This window comes from Rana temporaria, chromosome 3, assembly GCF_905171775.1.
Source record: "Rana temporaria chromosome 3, aRanTem1.1, whole genome shotgun sequence".
Classification (NCBI taxonomy): domain Eukaryota; kingdom Metazoa; phylum Chordata; class Amphibia; order Anura; family Ranidae; genus Rana; species Rana temporaria.
Window position 1 is genome coordinate 196,779,571 of NC_053491.1, and position 22,789 is coordinate 196,802,359.

At 40.3% G+C, this 22,789-nt stretch overlaps 1 protein-coding gene across 1 annotated transcript in view; it reads right to left on the minus strand.

The window, feature by feature from the left end:
- Positions 1 to 22,575, minus strand: part of WIF1 (WNT inhibitory factor 1) — a 106,338-nt gene extending 83,763 nt beyond the window's left edge. The window contains exons 1-2 of the mRNA XM_040344084.1: positions 22,237 to 22,575; positions 21,951 to 22,090 (exon numbers count right to left, since the gene is read on the minus strand). Coding sequence (XP_040200018.1) covers positions 21,951 to 22,090; positions 22,237 to 22,378 — 282 coding nt within the window. The 5' untranslated portion in view covers positions 22,379 to 22,575. The remainder of the gene's footprint in view (positions 1 to 21,950; positions 22,091 to 22,236) is intronic.
- Positions 22,576 to 22,789: the final 214 nt, after the last annotated feature.

Here is a 22,789-nt window from a genome sequence, read left to right on the forward strand (position 1 = left end):
CAGGTCTCTCCCATGGCGGCCGGACAACTCCCGCAACCCCCCCCCGGCCACCCAAGCCCCCTCTCCCCCTTCACTAGCCACTAGCCGTTCTACTTTATTAGAGTAGAGCGGCTGGTACTGGTACTTGTATAGGCAGTACCAGTGGGGAAGCTAGACATTATTTCACCCAGGGAAAATAATCAAATCGGTGCCCCCCCCTTATGGGACAAGATTAGGCAGAAGTGAGAAACTCCCAGGCCATGCTGTTGAGTCAGCTGTCTGTCCCCTCCCCCATGCTCCTCTGTCGTCCCCCCTGCTTCTCTGATCCTCCCCCTGCTTCTCTGTTCCCCCCAGGTGAGCGCTGCGGGGAGGGAGAGGAGGTGAGCGCTGCGGGAAGGAAGAGACAAAGGAGCGAAGGGGGGCGGCGGTCTGCTGTCACTGATGCCGGCCCATTGAGCCATCGGCCCACCGGGAAACTCCCTGTAGTCCCAATGGCCAGTCCATCCCTGTGTGTAGGCTAGCCTTTCTCAACCTTTTTAATACAAAAGAACCCTTGAAATAGTTCTCCGGTCTCAGGGGAACCCCTGCTAAAAATTAGAAATCTACAACTCATGATATATTAGTGTGATGGTCAGTGGGGAGAATGCTCCTTACACTTGTGGTCATTGGGAAGAATTACATCCTTACAGTTAAAAAAAACAATGGTGTCAGTGGGAACTTATCCGAGAGGCAGAAATTGCCCAATGCTGAAGGAACCCCTAGTAACCTCTGGAGGAACCCTAGGGATCCACAGAACCCTGGTTGAGAATCACTGGTGTAGGCTGTGCTCTCTCTCTATCCAGCTCCTTTCTTCTTGCCAGAGCAGCACTCCTGTTGATCTTGAGAAAGGAGGAAAGGAGGAGGGGGAAAGAGAGCACCACATGCACCTCCATTAGGCTCTCCCCCCTTCTCCCTGCCACTTCCAGCTCTTGGTTTCCCAGGAGTAGTGATGCCACTGTCACTACTCCTGTCAGCCTCGTAACACAATGAACTTACTATATGACACCCCCATCCTTACAGTAAACATGGCAGCTTCCCCTCCTGCCCACCCCTTGCCCCGGCCCTGCTACTAACTCACAAAGAAGATAATCATTTGTTAACTTTATGTGGATATCAAAGTAGATGCGAAAACAATATTTAACAAACAAAATAAAGAAAGGAAATTGTTTATGATACACAGTGCTTTAGCAAACTAAATGTCATCCTGTTAAGGTTTAGATCTATGTCAGAGGTACTTTTAGGAACAATCACCTGTTCTTGTATTGTTCCTTAAATCAATTTATAATCAGGCTAACAAAGAAACTACAAAAATAATCTGCATAATAAATTAACAAATCTTAATCCTATTTTATGCACTCTTACATTTAGCCAATAGATTTCCCAAGAACATGACATAAACGAATCTTAGCTTCTTCTTATATGTCATTTTGCAGTGATAGTTATTTAGCTAGAAAGAGTTCTCGTAGCTTGCAGGAAGGTTAATCCATGCCTTGAAAGGTAAGACACATGGCTAGCTGGTACAGACTGATGTTGGACAGGCTTCAAACTATTAAGCCTTTGTTCTTAGGACTTACAGAAGGGCTTTGATGTCTTGGATAAAACACCCCGGGCACACTAAAGTCCAAATGCCCGATTATGTTCTAACGAATGTATAATCAATAGTGCATGCAAGTTAAAAGGGAGAAGAATTAAAATGCTTTTGTAATTAAAACTTTATTGACTGTTTATGCCTCATTTAACCCATTCCACAAATTTGGTTTGTATAGAAAAACCCTGTGATCAGAATTAGGAGTGTAACACTTCTGACTAGGATAACCTAAGAGCAAAAGAATGGCATAGAAGAATGTGCAGGAATAAAGAAGCATGGAGAGACATTGGCCTTCATTTAATATAGAAAAAAACAGTAACAGTGAGCAACTAAAGAGTAGGTATATTTCATTGACTTGCTTTCTACGTATATACATGTTATATAAACAAAAATCACATTTGTTTTCAAGGGTACCACAGATCATCGCTCTGTAAAATGCAACTGACTATAAACTATATTATATTGCAGTTCTCTTAGCATTTAGAGACTGTGGGGCAGATCCTCAAAGATCTGCACCGGCGCAGCGTATCTGAGATACGCTACGCCACCGTAACTTACCTGGCTTTGGTTTGAATCCAGAAAGAATTTGCGCCGTAAGTTACGGCGGCGTAGTGTATCTCTCGCGGCGTAAGGGCTTTCATTTAAATGAAGCGCGTCCCGGCACCGAACGAACTGCGCATGCCCCGTCCGTCAAAACTCCCAGGGTGCATTGCTCCAAATGACGTTGCAAGGACGTCATTGTTTTCGACGTGAACGTAAATGGCGTCCAGCCCCATTCATGGACGACTTACGCAAACGACGTAAAAATTTCAAAATTATACGTGGGAACGACGGCCATACTTAACATTGAGTACGCCACCAGATAGCAGCTTTAACTATACGCCGGAAAAAGCCGAACGGAAACGACGTAAAAGAATGCAATGGCCGCTCGTACGTTCGTGGATCGACGGAAATAGCTAATTTGCATACTCGCCGCGGATTACGACGTGAACGCCACCCAGCGGCCGCCGTGAAAATTGCATCTTAGATCCGACGGCCTACTATGGCGTACGCCTGTCGGATCTAACACAGATGCCGTCGTATCTTGTTTGGTGGATACCAAAACAAAGATACGACGCGCAAAATTTGAAATTACGCGGCGTATCAACAGATACACCGGCGTAATTTCTTTGAGGATCTGCCCCTAAAGCCGGCCATACATGAATCAAAATTTAGCCGGTTCAGCAGGGAACAGACAAATTTCAATCAATGTATGGGCAGGCTGGTTGACTGCCTGTGTTGATGGGGGTAACGAGTGAAGAAAATGTATTAATCTATGGTGTTGATTTACTAAAGGCAAACAGGCTGTTCACTTTGCAAGGAAAATATCACCTCGGAGGGGAATTTACCATAAACTTAGTGAATGTGGTGAAAGGTAATTTTGCAAAGAATACCCAATCAAGTGCAAGGAAAAAAAAATTGTCGCATGATTGAATGACAGAAATCAGCATAGTTTCTCCTCATTAACTAAGTTAATTTCTTTTCAAACTGAACAGCATATTTGCTTATATACCAACCCCAAAACTTTAGGTTGTATAAGGGCCCTTTCACACATGCAGACCGTATTTCATCCATCCGTTTTCGGATGAAATACAGACATACATGTATCCCTATGGGATAGCGAGTGTCAGCGGATGAACATCCGCTGACACCCGATCTCATCGGTCCCCGCTATGGTCCGATTTTTCAGACGGAGGAAAATCCTTTTTTTTTTTATCCGTCTGCGGATCGGATCAACATGGACAGACGGTCCGTGTTCATCCGATCCCCCCAGAGGGCAAAGCAGAGATCTGACAGGGTGGTCTCTGCACAGTGTGCGGGGACCGCCCTGTCATCTGCCGGCTCAGCGGGGATCAACGGAGCGATCCCCGCTGAGCAAGCAGATGAGACATATACGGATCCTCACGGGATCCGTATATGTGAAAGGGGCCTTAGGTGATGCAAAAAAGTGAAATTTTTTAAAGTAGGATGTTTTTAATGTACTTGCACATCCTATTGCATTTGGTCCAAATCATACAGACTACTTACATCAATCATGGGTTGCAGTTATGAACTGTGATTACAATGCAGGCCTTAATTAAAGGCAAATGGTGCTCAAAATACAGCCCAACAATGGTGCCCTATTTGACACCTCCATTGCTTAGCTGGCCTAATAAGTGCTGAAAGTGAAATAAACGTTTAAATATTTATTTAAAGTGGAGCTCCAGGCTCCTTCATTAAAAAAAACTAAAAGTCAGCAGCAACAAATACTGTAGCTGCTAGCTTTTAATATTAGGATGCTTACCTGTCCACGAGTCCAGCGTTGTCTTCACCCCAGACGTTTTTTTTCATTTGGCTGTCGGGTGCCGCCGCTGCCATCTCTACTAAGGGAAATCATCAGTAAAACCTTGCGGCTTCACAGCCGGTTCCCTACTGCGCATGCGCGAAGCACGCAGCACTTTGTGAATGGCCCGGCGGCGGGGGAAGGAGGAGGGGGGGCGAATTTCTGGCTGACTTTGCCATGGCTAGATCAGCCGGAAGCGGGAGTGGGAACCTGTCAAACCATTTTACAAAGTTGCGGTATTCCTGGAGCTTAGTTTTAATGCAAGTAAGCAGCTTCTAAAGCTAGAAAGATACATTTCTCTATTAAAAGAAGCATTCATTTTAAAGATGGAGAGAAAAAAAAGAAGCGAAAGATAGAAATTTACTGCTATACATCATCTCATCTCCAGTAGTTTCATGTTGAACATGCAATTCTGTTTCTGGGATTAGTTCACCAACTTTTATCTGGAATGCAGAAAAGGGCTAAACTAAATTACTAGGAGACATATTGAGGGAATGTTAAGAGAACTAAATGTATTCGCCCTGGAGCATATGATCACTATAGATAATTAATTTATTGCAGCTTAACAGGCCCCAGTATCTGTTATTTGATCAGTATAATTTTTATTTTTATTTTAGATTACTATTTTTAAGGTAAGGTAAGGTAAGGAGCTATAACTATCTAAAATAATAAATTAATTAATATATTTAGTATTTTTCTAATGAAATGTTTTTATTTAACCACTTAAGCCCCGGACCAATATGCTGCTAAATGCCTAAAGGCGTTTTTACAATTCGGCACTGTGTCGCTTTAACAGACAATTGCGCTATAAACAAAAATAGAGCGACAATTTTGAAAAAAATGCAATATTTTTTACTTTTTGCTGTAATAAATATCCCCCAAAAACATATATACATTTTTTTTTTTCCTCAGTTTAGGCCGATACGTATTCTTCTACCTATTTTTGGTAAAAAAAAATCGCAATAAGCGTTTATCGATTGGTTTGCGCAAAATTTATAGCGTTTACAAAATAGGGGATAGTTTTTTTTTTTTTTACTACTAATGGCGGCGATCAGCGATTTTTTTCATGACTGCGGCATTATGGCGGACACTTCGGACAATTTTGACACATTTTTGGGACCATTGTCATTTTCACAGCAAAAAATGCATTTAAATTGCATTGTTTATTGTGAAAATGACAGTTGCAGTTTGGGAGTTAACCACAGGGGGCGCTGTATGAGTTAGGGTTCACCTAGTGTGTGTTTACAACTGTAGGGGGTGTGGCTGTAGGACTGACGTCATCGATCGAGTCTCCCTATAAAAGGGATCACTCGATCAATGCAGCCGCCACAGTGAAGCACGGGGAAGCCGTGTTTACATACGGCTCTCCCCGTTCTTCAGTTCCGGGGAGCGATCGCGACGGAGCGGCTATAAACGAATAGCCGCGCCGTCGTCCCGGATCGCTCCCCGCGGGAATCCGACCGCCGCATGTTACGGGGGGGTCGGACCCCCGACCCGCAGAAAGGCAAGGACGTACCTGTACGCCCATTTGCCTGTACGTGCCATTCTGTGGACGTACATATACATGCGGTGGTCGGGAAGTGGTTAATAATTCATGTTATAATGCAATATTTACATTTTAATAGTAATTCATACTTTAAATATGCAGAGTTTTACAAAGCATATGGTTAATGTTTTCCAAAAGTGCCAATTCAGTTATAGTTGGAGTCTGATGGATTGCATCAGCCCTTGGCTTCTCTGTAATGAGAATTAAGATCGTGAGATCTGGATCGAGGAGGGGACCTTCTGGCACATGGTTTGGGATTGCCCGAAGCTCAGGCCGTATTGGGGGCCTGTTGTTAGTTTTAAGGCACGACATGAGGATTTAGCACAGGGGCGACGGTTGTTTATCCTATGGTACTCGAGGGAGGGCTTTAGTTGGGACTGCACATGGAAGTTATCGGTTGAGGTATGTCAGGGCGAAAGAGCTATGAACTTGTACCTTGTTTTTATTTTTATTTTTCTCAACAAAAAACACTGGGAATGCTTATTTCTGTCTGATATTGTTTCTATGTAAACCTGATTGTCGACTACTGCATTTCTTGTAATGCTGTTTTGTTAATAAAAATACCTTTCTGTTAAAAATAAAGATTGTGAGATCTCCCTTCTATATTTCCCACTCTGCTCCCACCCACCTTCTTGCAGTCTCCATTTCCTACAATAAGGATTTTCCCATTTCCCTCTGTTGAACTCTTCACTGTGTAAAACAATTTAAGAATCAAAAAGGTAGACAGCGAGGCCTTTTTAATGAGCAAGCCGTGCCACAGAGATCTCACCCCCAGAGTCTCCCAAATGAACCTGTGAGCAGTATATACCAGTAGTCATTCAAGTATTTATATTATTTCTCAGACCACTGAGTACTCCTAACCATTGCAATTTGTATGCTGTGCTGTATTTTCCATACCTCTGTTACCTACCCTTGACCACTGTGGTCTGTATGCTGTGCTGTATGCATCCTGAGAACTGTACTCGTTACTCTTTGTACTCTGGGCTATATATTCAACATTTCTGACCATTGTACTCAATGTGCTGTGTTGTATGTTAAAAATTCATAACTGCTGCAAACTGTGAGCTGTGCTGCACGTTACATACTCCTAAGCAATTTGTTTCTTTTCACAGGTGCTGGTTTATAAGTAGTCCCCATCTATTTTAATAAAAGTTCTTCATTAAGGTAGCCTCAAATTGCTGATTATATGTCCATATTCTGTGTACAGAAAAACATATGCAATGGAAGAGTTCTTAACTTTTGGTACAGGCACTATAGCCTATGTATGCAGCAAGTGCAGTCTGGTTTTGTATAATTTTCTCACAGGGTGCCCAAAAGCGCCCCAGGTCTTTCATGGCACTAGCAATGTCCCTGCAGTGTGCTTTCCACTGTTGGCTGTTTATTCATGCCATAATCTGTAATGATTAACCAATGTATACTTCTGACTTACGTTAATACTTACTCATAATCATAGAAAGAATAGGAGTCCAATATGTCATATACTATTTAGGGTTCCACATTATGAAGTATCCCAGGGTCATCCTTGTTATAAAGTTTCTAAATATTGAGGTAATATGCAGGAAATGTTTGTTACGTGGATTAGTTTGTGTTTTCTTGCACACATTACATAAGTATATGCCATTTCAAGTGTCCTGATGAAAACAATAAGTTCTTGCATTGGCAAGGCAACCAACTAATCAACAAAAGCAGCTGCTTGCTTTTAAACTGATTGGAATACATGTCTTGGCATGAATGCATTAAGATATTTTTCTACTAATTCAAATAAAATACAGCATGTGAGGAACAGGGGATTACCTGAAGCAGCAGTGGCTGAACTGATGTAATATGAAAAACATCAACTTGTGGAACTATGTCAGTTCTTTTCCCAGTTCAATTAAATATTAATGAAATTCAGCTATGAAATAGACTGAAACCACCTTCCAAATTTAGACAAAACATTTCTCAAATCTTCATGATAGTTTCACAAAAATAACAAATGTTGTGTACTTTACTTGTACATTTTTGTAATTCTTAATTTTAAAGGGTCACTAAAGGAATTATTTTTTTTTGCTGAAATGACTGTTTACAGGGCATAGAGACATAATAGTTAACTGATTCCTTTTAAAAATGATTAAAAATAGATAAAAAAACAATCATATAATGTGCCTGCAGTGTAGTTTCGTTTTTGCTGTTGTTTCCTGGTTCTCTGATGTACAGAGAGCCACTAGAGGGCAGTCAGCCAATAGAGAGCAGTGATACTTTGTCTAAAACTCCTCAGCACCAATCCAGTTTAGTTTTACTCACACCTCCTTGATTAGTGACCACCGTGAGAAATCTCCCAGTACTGTGGTCATCAGGAAACAGGCAACCAGGAAGTGTCCAGAACAGAGAGGATTTACAGCAACATGAATGCAAAAACGAACAATGAGGACATGAAACCAGGACTGCAGCAAGGTAAAGGAAGCTATTTAGCTAAAAAAAAAAATTCCTTTAGTGACCCTTTAATTCAACAAGAAGACGCCCAGTACAAGGCAAAGAAAAAACAGCTTGTGACACAATAGGTGAACAGTGGAACAAATAGAAAGTCACAACAATACAGATGCATATTAGACAATGAAGATTAGGATCATACAGTACAACACTAGGATCACATTAGGATCTAGTGTCCGAAACTGGCTCCACTTTGAAGAAGGCAAACATTAGTACAAAGCTTGTACGATTTGCTCCCTCAAACTTTATTAAACTGTTTAACAGACTAGAACTAGCCCAGACTTATAGACGGCTGAAACTTCTTTTGCAAATCAGGAGAGAAAAACAAAAGACATCTAAATCAGGACTGGGCCAGGGAAAATTACACTAAACTGGGGAAAGTAGAAAAAGGAACCTTTCCCAGAAATAGGAAAAAAAAGAGGTCTAAAAAGATCACTAAAAAGTTTGTGTGTGTGTGTGTGTGAGTGAGTGTGTGTGTGTGAGTGGGGGGGTAGGGGTCCAGTAGGGAGCATCTACAAACCCGGAGAGCATGCCTTTCAAATGTCAGAAACATAACTGTCCAGACTGAACACGTAGCTTAACCTACAGTCAGGGCATTTTCATATTCCTGGGAAGAGGTCAAATCCAATAGAACCATGTTTTTCTAAACTTATCAATTTTGTGGTTGCAAGTGGCTAGAGGGTTTTCCATAGTGTATAGCTCTTGGATTTTTGAAAACCACATGCCTATAAAGGGATGTGAGCCTTGCTTCCATTTAAATGGGATACACATGCGGGCCGTGTTGATCAAATTACTCACGAGGGAGTGTTTGTATTGCTTGCAACCTATATGGTTCAGGTGTAGAAGAAATGCCGGGGTACTGGAATGTAAACAAAGCCGCAATCGCTTCTAAAAGCATGAGATCCGTGAATTGTTTTCACAATCTCATGCTTTCCAGCCTGGAGGAGAGATGTGGGGTCTTATTGTGTAAAAATAAAATAAATTAAGTAAAATAAAATAATAAAAACATTTTTTTTAAACGCCCCTATCCCCGGTAGCTCGCGCTCAAACACATGTGAGGTATCGCCGCATGCGTTAGAGCGCCAGCAACAATTCTAGCACTAGACCTCATCTGTAACTCTAAACTGGTAACCTGTAAAAAAAATGGAGATTTTTAAGTACTGAAGTTTGGCGCCATTCCATGAGTGTGCGCAATTTAATTTACTCGGCGTAACTTCATCTTTCACATTATACAAAAAAATTGGGCTAACTTTACTGTTTTGTTATTTTTTAATTCATGAAACCGTTTTTTTCCCCAAATTTAATTTATGTCATCTTGACCACATCTTGACTTGCGACACGATTTGTTAGTATTTGTCATCGGCCCTGTGCTTTAATAAACTATAGGACGGCCTTACTGCCTGACAGTTCTGCTCTAACGGGGAGAAAATAAAAGTTCATTAAAAAATCTAAAAATCTGTAAGGAGTCTACAATATTACAATACAATATATATATATATATATATATATATATATATATATATATATATATATATATATATATATATATATATATATATATATATATATATATATATATATATAGTATACCCCTGTTTTGCAAGAGAGCAGGAAGAAGGTTTTCTTGAAAACAGACTCTGTATAAGGTCAACTAGGCTTAGCTCAGCAGTGGTTAACTGCTATTACTCTATTCTAAGAAAAATATGAGGGCTGACCTCCTGGCTTTGATATGCTTTTTTTAATCACATACCAGGAGCAGGTTTACAGCCTGTGATGCAATACTGAAGACAGAACTTTTCATCTTCAATACTTGCTCTGGGTCAGTGACTTAGTACTGAAGATATTCTGTCAGAAAGCTAGTTGTGCAACTAGTATTTTCAAAAAGGCAAGTCATCATTGGCACCCTACATTTTCTGCTCAGCAAAGTCTATTCCATTTAAAAATTAAAACACATAAAGAATCCTACCTGAAAGGTTCTTCAGTTTTTCTTCCCGACATAATGGTAATGCACCAGTTCATACAATCAGAAGCAACCATACAAAAAAGCGCTATTTGGGCCAAGCCTTGTCCACACAAGACTTGGCCCAAATAGCGCTTTTTTTGTATGGTTGCTTTTGATTGTATGGATTTCTATCACATCTCTCCTGGTGTGTTCACACATGTAGGACGCAAAGTTTTATTCCCACTGTCATATACATCCTGGTTTCCTGGCGCCTGACTTTTTTGCTGTTTTAATGCACCAGTTCACCCAACTTTCCTTTGTCAGTAATCTGGTGATCCTGGAAGGCACCTGTTTGTGATGTTGATGCAGTCTACAGAGGCATAGAAAGGAGGTCCAACAAAAAGTAGGGGAAGAAGGGCCCTGACTTTGTAATGCACAGATTTGGGAGTGTACCAGTACAGTGAGGTGCTATGAATAAAAGATAAGTGAGCCTGAGGAACCCGTGGTCTAGGGGGCAGTGTAAAGAGCAGTGGTACTGCTGACAGGAGAGCCAGGTGGGTTGGCATGTTTTGGCATTTATTAAAGCCGACCTTACATGGTTCAAATATAATCTGAAATTCAAACAATGTGTGGACAGGCTGATTGTACCCATATTACAATATATATAGTATGTAAGAGAGAGAGAAATATCTTTAGCCTATATTTTCTGATTACTTCCATCCACACATGTGACATTGTGTAGGCAACCTTGGTTCTTCTAGCCTTATAGGAACATCATCAGAGGCATATCCCCCAATCCTGCTTCTTATTTCTGGATTACAATGCCGTATCATTGGTGGGCCAAGTCTAGGAACAGTAAGAGCTGACTAATGAATGCTTATGCCTTCAAAAATGTCAGCTTATAGTGTTATACAGCACTTTGTAATGAATATAAATTGGGCCTAAGCAAGAAGGCTGTTGCAGTCTACTTACTGTAAGTGCTATATCTTTCACAACGTACTTGTCTTATGCCGTGTATACACGATCGGTTCGTCTGATGAAAACGGTCTGATGGCCCGTTTTCATCAGACGAACCGATCGTGTGTGGGACCCATCTTTTATCCATCGGTGGAAAAAACTAGGAACTTGTTTTAAAATTATCTGATGGTTAAAAAACCGATAGAAAAAAAACGATCGTCTAAGGGCACGTCCATCGGTTAAAAATCCACACATGCTCAGAATCAAGTCGACGCATGCTTGGAAGCATTGAACTTCATTTTTCTCAGCACGTAGTTGTGTTTTACGTCACCGCGTTCTGACACGATCGGTTTTTAGACTGATGGTGTGTAGGCAAGACTGATGAAAGTCAGCTTCATCAGATATCTGATGAAAAAATCCATCAGACCGTTTTCATCGGATGAACCGATCGTGTGTACAGGGCATTACACTGTCTGAAGTATATATTTGTCTAAATCTAGTACAGTAAATGAACTGTAAAGAAAACCTGCTGTCAGGCTACAGATGTTCATGTTTTTCCATATTTTTAACAATCAAAAAAGGAGCTTTAAAACAACCCCTCAATGACATCTGTAGCTACAGGCACTATGCATCCATTCCTCCTCAAAGTTCACACTAGAGTTACTAAAGTTGTTCTCTAAGCAATTTATCTCTGCTGCTTCTCACTTCAAGAGTACCTGGTCTGCCTTCACATTGAAAGATTAGAAAGCTTGAAGGCTGCCAAGTTACTACTGGGAGTGGAAGTAGGGATAGCTGAGCCACTGGGAGAGAGACTTGAATGACTACAAACAGCTAAACTGCAGAATAATAAACAGTATACAGCCGGCAAGGGAAAAATCATGTAAAAAAAGTATTCATACCCCTTGAAATTTTCACATTTTGTCATGTTACAACCAAAAATGTAAATGTATTTTATTGGGATTTAATGTGATAGACCAACACAAATTGGCACATAATTGTGAAGTGGAAGGATAAATGTTTTTCAACATTTCTAGTGGAACTAATTGCCTTCAGAAGTCACCTAATTAGTAAATAGAGTCTGCGGCTGTGTAATTTAATCTCAGTATAAATACAGCTGTTCTTTGAAGCCCTCAGAGGATTTTTACAGATAACCTTAGTAAGAAAAAAGCATCATAAAGGACAAGGAACACACCCAACAAGTCAGGGATAAAGTTGTGTAGAAGTTTAAAGCAGGGTTACGTTATAAAAAAAATATCCCAAGCTTTGAACATCTAATGGAGCACTGTTCAATCCATCATCCAAAAATGAAAAGAGTATGGCACAATGAAAAACCTACCAAGGTATGGCTGTCCACCTAAACTGACAGGCCAGACAAGGAGAGCAATAATCAGAGAAGCAGTCAAGAGGCCCATGATAACCCTGAAGGAGCCGAAGAGACCCACAGCTCAGGTGGGAGAATCTGTCCACAGGACAACTATTTGTCGTGCATTCCACACATCTGGCCTTTATAGAAAGAGTGACAAGAAGAAAGCCATTGTTGAAAAAAAGGCATAAGTCCAGTTTGCAGTTTGCAAGAAGTCATGTGGGGGACACAGCAAACATGTGGAAGAAGGTGATTTGGTCAGATAGAACAAAATTGAACTTTCTGGCCTAAAAGCAAAACGCTTTGTGTGGCGAAAAACTAACACTGCACATTATCCTGAACACACCACTGTCAAACATGGTGGTAGCAGCATACTGTTGTGGGGATGTTTTTCTTCATCAGGGACAAGGAAGCTGGTCAGAGTTGATGGAAAGATGCAGCTAAATACAGGGCAATCTTAGAAGAAAACCTGTTAGAGTCTGCAAAAGACTTGAGACTGGGGTGGAGGTTCACCTTCCAGCAGGACAACGACCCTAAACATACAGCCAGAGCTACAATGAAATGGTTTTGATCAAAGCATATTCATGTGTTAGAATGGCCCAGTCAAAGTCCAGACCTAAATCCAATTGAGAATCTGTGGCAAGACTTGAAAATTGCTGTTCACAAAATGTACTGTAGAGATTTTAGTAGAATAAAATGTAGGACATTTTGGTCGACTAAAATGTCCTGGAGATTTAGTTGACTAAATACGACTAAAACTAAAACAATTGCAGAAGCCTAAAATGGGACTAAAACTAAAATGCCATTTTAGTCCTAAGTCTAAGACTAAAACTAAATCAAAATGTGCTGCCAAAATTAACACTGAATGTCATCATATAACTGGAGAGGTGGTGAATACTGATTGAGAAAAATAAAACTTTAAAATGTGTCCTCAAGACAATATAGGGGAGGAAGGGAAAAAATGTGTTTGTATTGGAACTTTTGTAATTCCTCTTAACACATAACAAGTTTACATTTCATCAAAAGTTTTTTTGCCAGGCATAGGGCACTGCCATGGGAACCAAGTGTGCCCCGGCATATGCCAACGTTTACTCAGGAGATTGGGAGGCTTGGCTTTTCAGTGAAGAGGGGGCATTGTTGGCATACCTGGGCAGGATTCTGTCCTGGTACAGGTACATCGACGACGTCCCCGTCTTGTAGACAGGAACTAAGAAACACTAGTGAATGTGACCCAGTATGGGTCAATATTTTAGATGCGACCATTGAACTGGGTGAGAACAGTGACATTAAAACAAAATGATATAGGAAACCAACGCCCATCAATAACCTCCTGCATGCAGATAGTTTCCATCCTAGATCACTAGTTTATAACATACCGATAGGACAATACCTACATGCATGTCGCAACTACACAGAGACTGCAGACTTTGAGACTGAGGCAAAAAATTTGAGAAAGAAATTCATTCAATGTAGCTATCAAAGGAGATGGTTGACTAACGCCTATCAGAGAGCCAAAGACAACGATAAGGAAGCCTTTATTTCTAAAGAAACGGGTACCGACAAGGACAGGACACCCAAAACTAAAATATGTTTACAATTTAGCGAACTGGTACCCAGGATCAGGGATATATGTATACACACACATTGACACCTGCTGACGGATGATGATACTGTCAGAAAATTGGTACCAAATCGTCTGCAATTCATTTACAGAAGAGCTCATTTATTAGGTCACCTACTTATACATATTGATAGGAATTGTGGAGCCAGCGAATTCTGTAGGTTTATGATTGAAGGCAATTCCCTTACTTTGTGAAATGGCAAATACCTAAAATGCAAGGGACATGCCAATTGCAATACATCAAGTGTTATATCGTGTGGAGCTTATTATATCGGAAAGATGATAAGAACAGTTAGGAGAAGGCTTCAGGATCACATATATGACATCGCTACATACCATCTAAAGGCACCTGTAGCCAGACATGTATGTCTTAATCATAAAAGAGACAGTACATCATTAAAATACAGGGTGTTAGAGGTGGTCAATCCCAACCCCAGAAGAGGTAACTTTCATCAAATATTCCTGCAGAGAGAAACCCAATAGATTTGGGAACTGGGGGCGGTTCACCCCCCAGGCTTGAACGATAGCTTGTAGTTTGATACGTTTATAAACCTAGGGCCAAATTCTCAGCCAGAGGGCGTAACGTAATTTTTCCTATTTAAGTTACACCGCCGCAAAATTTCTACCTAAGTGCCCGATCCACAAAGCACTTACCTAGAAATTTTGAGCGGTGTAACTTAAATCCGGCCGGCGCAAGGCGTTCCTCTTCTCCAGGGGGCGATTCCCATTTAAATGAGGCGCGCTCCCGCGCCAGCCGTACTGCGCATGCTCGTGACGTCATTTTCCCGACGTGCATAGCGCGAAATTACGTTACGTCGGGCTTTGTGGATTGCGACGGGACAATAAAGTTGCGTCGGGTAAAAAAAAAGATACGGCGCCAAAAAAATTTTTTAAAAAAAATCGCGTCGCTAGCAAGAAAGGTCTGTTTTTACAAGGTGTAAACAGTTTACACTTTGTAAAAGCAGCCCTAATTTGGCGTTTGCAAACTAAAACTTACGGAGAAAAAACGAAGCAGAAAAGATCCGGCAGTGTAATTCAATTACACATGTCGGATCTTCGTCCTAACTATGGGAAACTGATTCTGTGGATCAGTTCCATAGTTAGGACCAGGGATACGACGGAGTAACAGCAGTTACTCCGTCGTATCTCTTTTGAGGATTTGGCCCCTAGTTCCCTCTTGTGCATATCATTTAGGGTGCTTGGTCCTTGACATGTCTCTCTCCTACTTGTGAATTCATACCATTACATATTTTGTATTATTTTTGGTATCTTTAAAGTGATATGACACACTGTATATATTATCACTACTTGAGTATCTAGAATAATTATATGAATCTTTATACAATATCCCATTGTTTTATATATTGTATTTTAGCTTGTATTCTTTTTTTCATTAATTTTGTGCTGAAATTGGGGGACAATGATATTTGTTTTGCCTCCTGGTGTCCCCTGGATGTTGTAGGAGCCTCCACACCTACTGCACATGTGCAGGGACATCATGGCGAGTGCCCCTGTGACATTTTGCGTCATGACGTATATTTACTTAATGGCGTTTTTTCTGTTTTGGCACCAAAAGCGGTAATTTTAGGTATATTTAAAGACATCCCTCACACAGACAGGAGACAGTTGCCTCTGAAGCAGCCGGTATGTCCGGCGAAACTGGTTAGGCTTCCAGCTTGCTCCCATGCTGCCAGCCTTTGGGATACCTCCTCTCTTACCTCCTCCATTCCTTTAAGGGACTGGTTTTATCCTGGATATAAACTGATATACCTTTATTGCCAGAAACACAGCTTGGACTTTTCAAGCTCCACATGGATGCATACGTACATTTCCTTTACTTGAGTGTTAAATGGCTTTTTATTTCTCTTCAAATGACACTGATGGCTCCCACACTGGGCAATGATAAACCACATATTACACAGTTGAAGAAGTTTTCATATGTGATTCTTTTGCCAATTAAAGGAGGACAGCAGGTGCCTTGGTAATGAACCACAAGAGCATTATATGTGATAACAAGGACATCCCTCCCTGGGAGTTTTCCAGTTGTAATTTATTGTAACCATACAAGCCACCATTTCACTTTCCTTTCAAGCTGGATACATAAGGACTGACCACACATGGAATACCTTCATGGACTTCACAGGTTATTAAAGTGGAGTTCCACCCAAAAATGGAACTTCCGCTGTCCGGAATCCTCCCCTCCTACAGGGGGCACATTTGGCACCGTTCAGGGGGGAGGGGGGGAACAGATACCTTTCTAATACAGGTATTTGCTCCCACTTCCTGTAAAAGATCGCCACAGTATCCACAGCGATCTATGCCATGTCCGGCCCCTAATCCACCCCAACCCCCCCACCGATGTCTTTTGGGAGACACACAAGTCCCAGAAGACAGCAGGGACCACTCAGAACTCACGCATGCGCAGTTGGGAACCAGGCTGTAAAGCCACAAGGCTTCACTTGCTGATTCCCTTACTAGCAATGTCGGCGCCTCCACCTGGAGCCGAGGGACAGGTTGGATTTGGGTGAGGACATCACAGGCGCCCTGGACAGGTAAGTGTCCCTATTTTAAAAGTCAGCAGCTGCAGAATTTGTACTGCAGACCTTTTTTAGGCAGAACTCTGCTTTAACCACATGCAGTGGCCCACTGTATCACCCAGGGCCGATCCTAGGGTCACAGGCGCCTGGGTGCAAAAATATTTCTGGCGCCCCCACATGGGCGTGGTCATTTTACTAACTCCTCCTCTTTACAAATGTTTCTATGGCAATGACTGAACCACAGAGATGCTCCCCCACAAAGTCTTCATTACCCTGGGAACCTTACATGATCTCTTAGCAATAAACAAAATACAGGAAGAGAAGCAGAGACCTGGAGGGGGGCCTCTCTGATGGACACAGAGAGGGCTTCTGTTAGAGTCTGTTAGAAAGAGCCCCCAGACATACTACAGACATGATACAGGAGATGGTCAGAGACTGCAGACTTGGTACAGGATACGGTCAGAGATTGCAGACTTGGTACAGGAGGCGGTCAGAGACTGCAGACATAATACAGGAGATGGTTAGAGACTGCAGACATAGTACAGGAGATGGTCAGAGACTGCAGTCATAGTACAGGAGATGGTCAGAGACTGCAGACATAGTACAGGAGATGATCAGAGACACATCAGTTCTGGACGGACACACACCTATGCTCTGAACACTAGTTCTGGATGGACACAAACACGGAGAGAAGGAGGGAGGGGAGAACTCTGCCACTTTGGCGCCCCCTTCTCTGCACCGCTAAAAATCGCTGATCACCGTCATTACTAGTAAAAAAAAAATGCCATAAATATATCACCTATTTTTTAAACGCTATAACATTTGAGCAAACCAATCAATATACGCTTATTGCAATTTTTTTACCAACAAAAATATAGAAGAATAGCAAAAAGTTTCAAATATTGGCGTTTTTTTGTTTTTTTTTTCAAAATTATTTCCCTTTTTTTTGGTTATAGCACAAAAAAAAAATGCAGAGTTGATCAAATACCACCAAAGGAAAGCTCTATTTGTGGGGGAAAAAAGGACACAGATTTTGTCTGTGTACAACGTTGCATGACCGCGCAATTGTCAGTTAAATTGATGCAGGGATGGGTCATTAAGGGGGTAAATCCTTCCGGGGCTGAAGTGGTTAACTGAGCAAGTTGATGTTAGAAGCTGGCTGGCTACCATGCACAGCTGCACCAGATTCTGTAAGCCCCAGTTTTAGTAAATCTAGCCCATTGAGGTGTAGCTCATACCCACCAATCAGATTTTAGCTGTCATTCCTATAGTGTTGGAAAATGAGAACCGGCGTCAGGATAATTATGATCAACAAAACATGTTGTGTCGCTTGGGTTTTCGCTTCTTACTCTCTGCATCTTGTGGAAGTTTTCACCTATGAAATTAATGATGTCTTATGCACTGATGTGGAGTACAGAGGTTGTATATTGAACATTTTATACAATGTAAACTACTATGGAAACCAGATGTAGCTTACAAGGTGCCTCGCATCTCATCTCTGAGTACTAAAGCCTTTTTTTTGGCCACAGTTTGAGCCGTTTACCGCTGTTTTCTATCAGATAGAACAGATGGCATGCACATGCTTGCTCTACTAAATGAAGTGGGATCTCAGCAGCATTATGCTTTGATCCCCAGTGGCATGTCTACAACACCAAGATGCAAAATACCACAGAAGAACAGAATCTCAATATTAAAGGCTGGAAGCTGCACACTTTTGATATGTGAACCCCTTTAAGTAAAAAAAAAAGTCAATCACACAGAATGTAAACATACTGACATTCCACAGTGGAAATTCTGCCGCAGAGGTCAGGAAACAAGGTATTTCCTCTGCTATGTGACATGCTACACAGCAAAGGTATAACTGTAAGTCCGATTCAGTGGAAGCCGTTTCCTTGGCTCATAAATACTATTAGAAAAGAGTTTGCTATGCTCCTATTAGGTATTACGATAACATGGACTTGGGCAGTTAGGCCCTATGAATAAGCCATTTATCTATACTCACAGAGCTGCTTAGAAGCAGAAGAGTACCTAACCAACATGAATCATATATAGTTTCAGCATGCAATGACGACCAATGGCTTAAGCTGGACTAATTGCTGAATAAATAACATAAGGCTTATTAAAAAGCAAAAAAAAAAAGCAATAAAAAACTTCACCTACATAAGAATTTTTCTTTCAGTCACCAAATATCTAAAATCGAATGGCTACAGGTTAATTGCACTTCCTAAAGTGGCCTCGTTTTCTGTGCTTTATTGAAGCAGCAGAAAGGCAGCTGCGTGAAAAATCTATGCCTGTATTTCTTCACGCATCACAGTGTCATGTGGCTGATCTTACTGCCCAGAGCCCCTAAGCACAGCTTACCTGCTGTGTTGCCTTTGATGAAGACCTTGTTTTGGATGAACTTGAAAGAAAGGTTAAACACACATTTTTGTTTCTCATTCAAGTTACTATGTGTGACATATTTACTGTCAGTTTTGTGTTTGAGCAGCTGGTAATCCAGGGAAGGGCAGCTGCTTGGGACTAATATAGTTTCCCTAAATATTCAAAAGCTCTGCTTGGCATTACAACATGAGAAGAATCTTGTCGGACCTCTGCCAGCACTATGACCTACTACGACAGGTCCGTAAAAAAAATGTGTCTAGTCTTTTTGTCACAAGATATTTTTATCAATGCAAACCAAAAACAATGGCGTTTGTAAACGTGATTGTTATAATAAAAAACAATATATATTGTGTTTATGTTTATGTGTATGTGTTTTGTCCCTTCTATATATATTTTTTTTGTTTGACCTACTACGACAGGTTCATAAAAAACCTTGTCTAGTCTTTTTGTCACAAGATATTTTTATCAATGCAAAAAAAAAAACAATAGTGTTTGTAAACGTGTTTGTAATAATAAAAAAAAAATTGACCTACTACTACAGGTTCATAAAAAAACTTGTCTAGTCTTTTTGTCACAAGATATTTTTATCAATGCAAACCAAAAACATTGGTGTTTGTAAACGTGATTGTAATAAACAATTTTTTTTTCAGTTTTTTTTTACCTACTATGACAGGTTCATAAAAAAACTGGTCTAGTCTTTTTGTCACAAGATATTTTTATCAATGCAAACCAAAAACATTGGTGTTTGTAATAAAAAAAATAAAAAAAAATTGAAAAGAATTATATCTGAATATCTAAAAACAGACACCGATGTATAACCCAAAGAATGCTAATATTAATATTAACTATTCCAGGGAGTAGCACAAAATAGCACTTGCAATTATGATTATTTATATTGACTACGTATATCATGACTATAAATTATACCAGAGAGTAGAAGTGATATTGCAAAAATATTTTAAATATTACAAATAAAATGTGCAATTATAATTATTTATATTGACAAATTATATCATGACTAGAAATATAAATTTTGCCAACAAAGATATTGCAAGATAACAATAATAAAAAAAAATCACATTTATAACTTGCAATTATAGTTATTTATACTGACTATTGATATAATGACTTTAAATATGAAAAATAACAGTAGCAGTAATATTGCAAAGTCATAAAAAAAAAAAATACAAATAAAGTTTGCAATTATAATTATTTATATTGACTACCAAGAGAAGCAAAATACTTATTTATATTGACTACCCTAATCATTATTTTATATATATTTATATATATATATATATATATATATATATATATATATATATATATATATATATATATATATATATATATACATACACACTATACCGGCAGTGTTATTGCAAATATATATAAAAAAAACACAATTAAAACATGCAATTCTGATTATATAGTTATTGTGACTACTTATATTATGGCATATTGATTACTAAGTTCTTTAAACCATTAAAAATTACTAGTTCTGTACTTTAAAGATTTGCCAATACAGTAATTTCTGTATCTATAGTATACGACTTAACAGAAGATCAGCAATCTAGTTAAAAAGTGCCTCATATATTTTATTGGCACTAGGAACCTTTTTATTTTTTTTAGATGACATAATTAATTATTTTTAACAAACATATATACATTATATATAATTTTTATTTATTTTTTAATACACACGCACACAGAAAATATATATATATTAATATTAATTATTTAAAAATATATATATTTTTATATTTACTTGGAACATATTTAATACATGATTTATATATATATATATATATATATATATATATATATATATATATATATATATATATATATATATATATATATATATATATATATATATGTATATATATATATCTCACTGGTCTCCAAACTACTGCCCACAGGCCCTATATCTTGCTATATATTTTTCACTCAACTGACATCAACAATGAGCCACAATTCTTTTCACTGACACTAACAGGGGTTATTATTTCTCCCTATTGACACCAATGATGGGGCACTATTTCTCCCATTGATACCAATGATGGGACGTTGTCCCTCTTACTGACACCAATGATGAGGCACTATTTCTCCCACTGATACCAACAGTGGGCATTTTTTCTCCCACTGATACCAATGTTGGGGCATTATTCCTCCCACTGATACCAATGATGGGGCACTATTCCACCCACTGATAGCAATGATTGGGGCAATATTCCTCCCACTGACCCCAATGATTGGGGCAATATTCCCCCCACGGATACCAATGATGGGGCACTATTCATCTCACTGATACCAATGATGGGGCACTATTCCTCCCACTGACCCCAATGATTGGGCACTATTCCTCCCACTGATACCAATGATCAGGCACTATTACTCTCACTGATACCAATGATCAGACACTATTCCTCTCGCTGATTCCAATGATCAGGCACTATTACTGTCACTGATACCAATGATTGGAATCAGTGAGAGGAATAGTGCCCAATCATTGGTATCAGTGAGAGTAATAGTGCCCCATCATTGGTATCAGTGAGAGTAATAGTGCATGATCATTGGAATCAGTGAGAGGAATAGTGCCCAATGATCAGGCACTATTACTCTCACTGATACCAATGATGGGGCACTATTACTCTCACTGATACCAATGATGGGGCACTATTACTCTCACTGATACCAATGATCAGGCACTATTCCTCCCACTGATACCAATGATCGGGCACTATTACTCTCACTGATACCAATGATCAGGCACTATTACTCTCACTGATACCAATGATCAGGCACTATTACTCTCACTGATACCAATGATCAGGCACTATTCCTCTCACTGATACCAATGATTGGGCACTATTCCTCTCACTGATTCCAATGATCAGGCACTATTACTCTCACTGATACCAATGATGGGGCACTATTCCCCCCACTGATACCAATGATCGGGCACTATTATTCTCACTGATACCAATGATGGGGCACTATTCCTCCCACTGATACCAATGATCGGGCACTATTATTCTCACTGATACCAATGATGGGGCACTATTCCTCCCACTGATACCAACATGTCTGAAGGACATTAAACTGGCCCTTTATTTAGAATGTTTAGAGACCCATGTTATATACTTTAGATAGCAGACATACCTGTCCGGTTGCTTGCCAAGTAAAATTCATCGCCTGGATATTGACAGGAATAGCGGGCATCCTTTGCTGTGCCTTTCTAAAATCATGGGTGAAAGGGGCCATTTTCCCTTCAGAAACAATCAAGATATCTTCTTCAAAGCCTGCAATAAATGCAATAAGTGATGAGAAGACAAGCAGTGATCATAGCAGTTGCACCCAGCTAATTCCAGTAGTAGAGGTCCTAGGACTGTGCCCATGCCTGATCTGTGGGCACATCTCTGAGAGTAAAGAAGAAGAAGGAGGGTACCTATGAGGACTCTTGCTTGGTGGGCATCGATCCACATGTACAGGCTGTCCTCCTGCCTCTGTGCAGCCTCTGCATTGATAATCACACAGCAAATCATAGCGGAGAGTTGGAGAGCAAAGCAGCACACTGCTGTCAGGGCCATGCTGCCGGGACACTGGGATCTGCCCCTTGTAGGCTCCGGGCTCTTCTACTGATAGAGATAGATAGATAGATAGAGGTAGATAGATAGAGATAGAGATAGAGATAGATAGAGGTAGTGCTGCCTTGTCCCGTGCCGTGCTGCCGCTGCTGGTGCCTGCTCTGATCTCACTCAGGTCCGCCTCTCACTTCTACAGTCAATGAAGTAGTAAAGGAGGGAGCCGAGAGTGTGACATGGGGGAGGAGCCTGATTACAACCGACTGCCTCTCACCCAGAGCTACATCAGGGGGGGGTTCCGCTCCGATCAGGGGGGGTTTATTCATCATCATCTGATCAGGAATCTCAGGATCGGGGGAGACCCGGAGTCAGACAGCTATATCATAGAGGACGTATGAGGAATAGGGGGCTCCATCC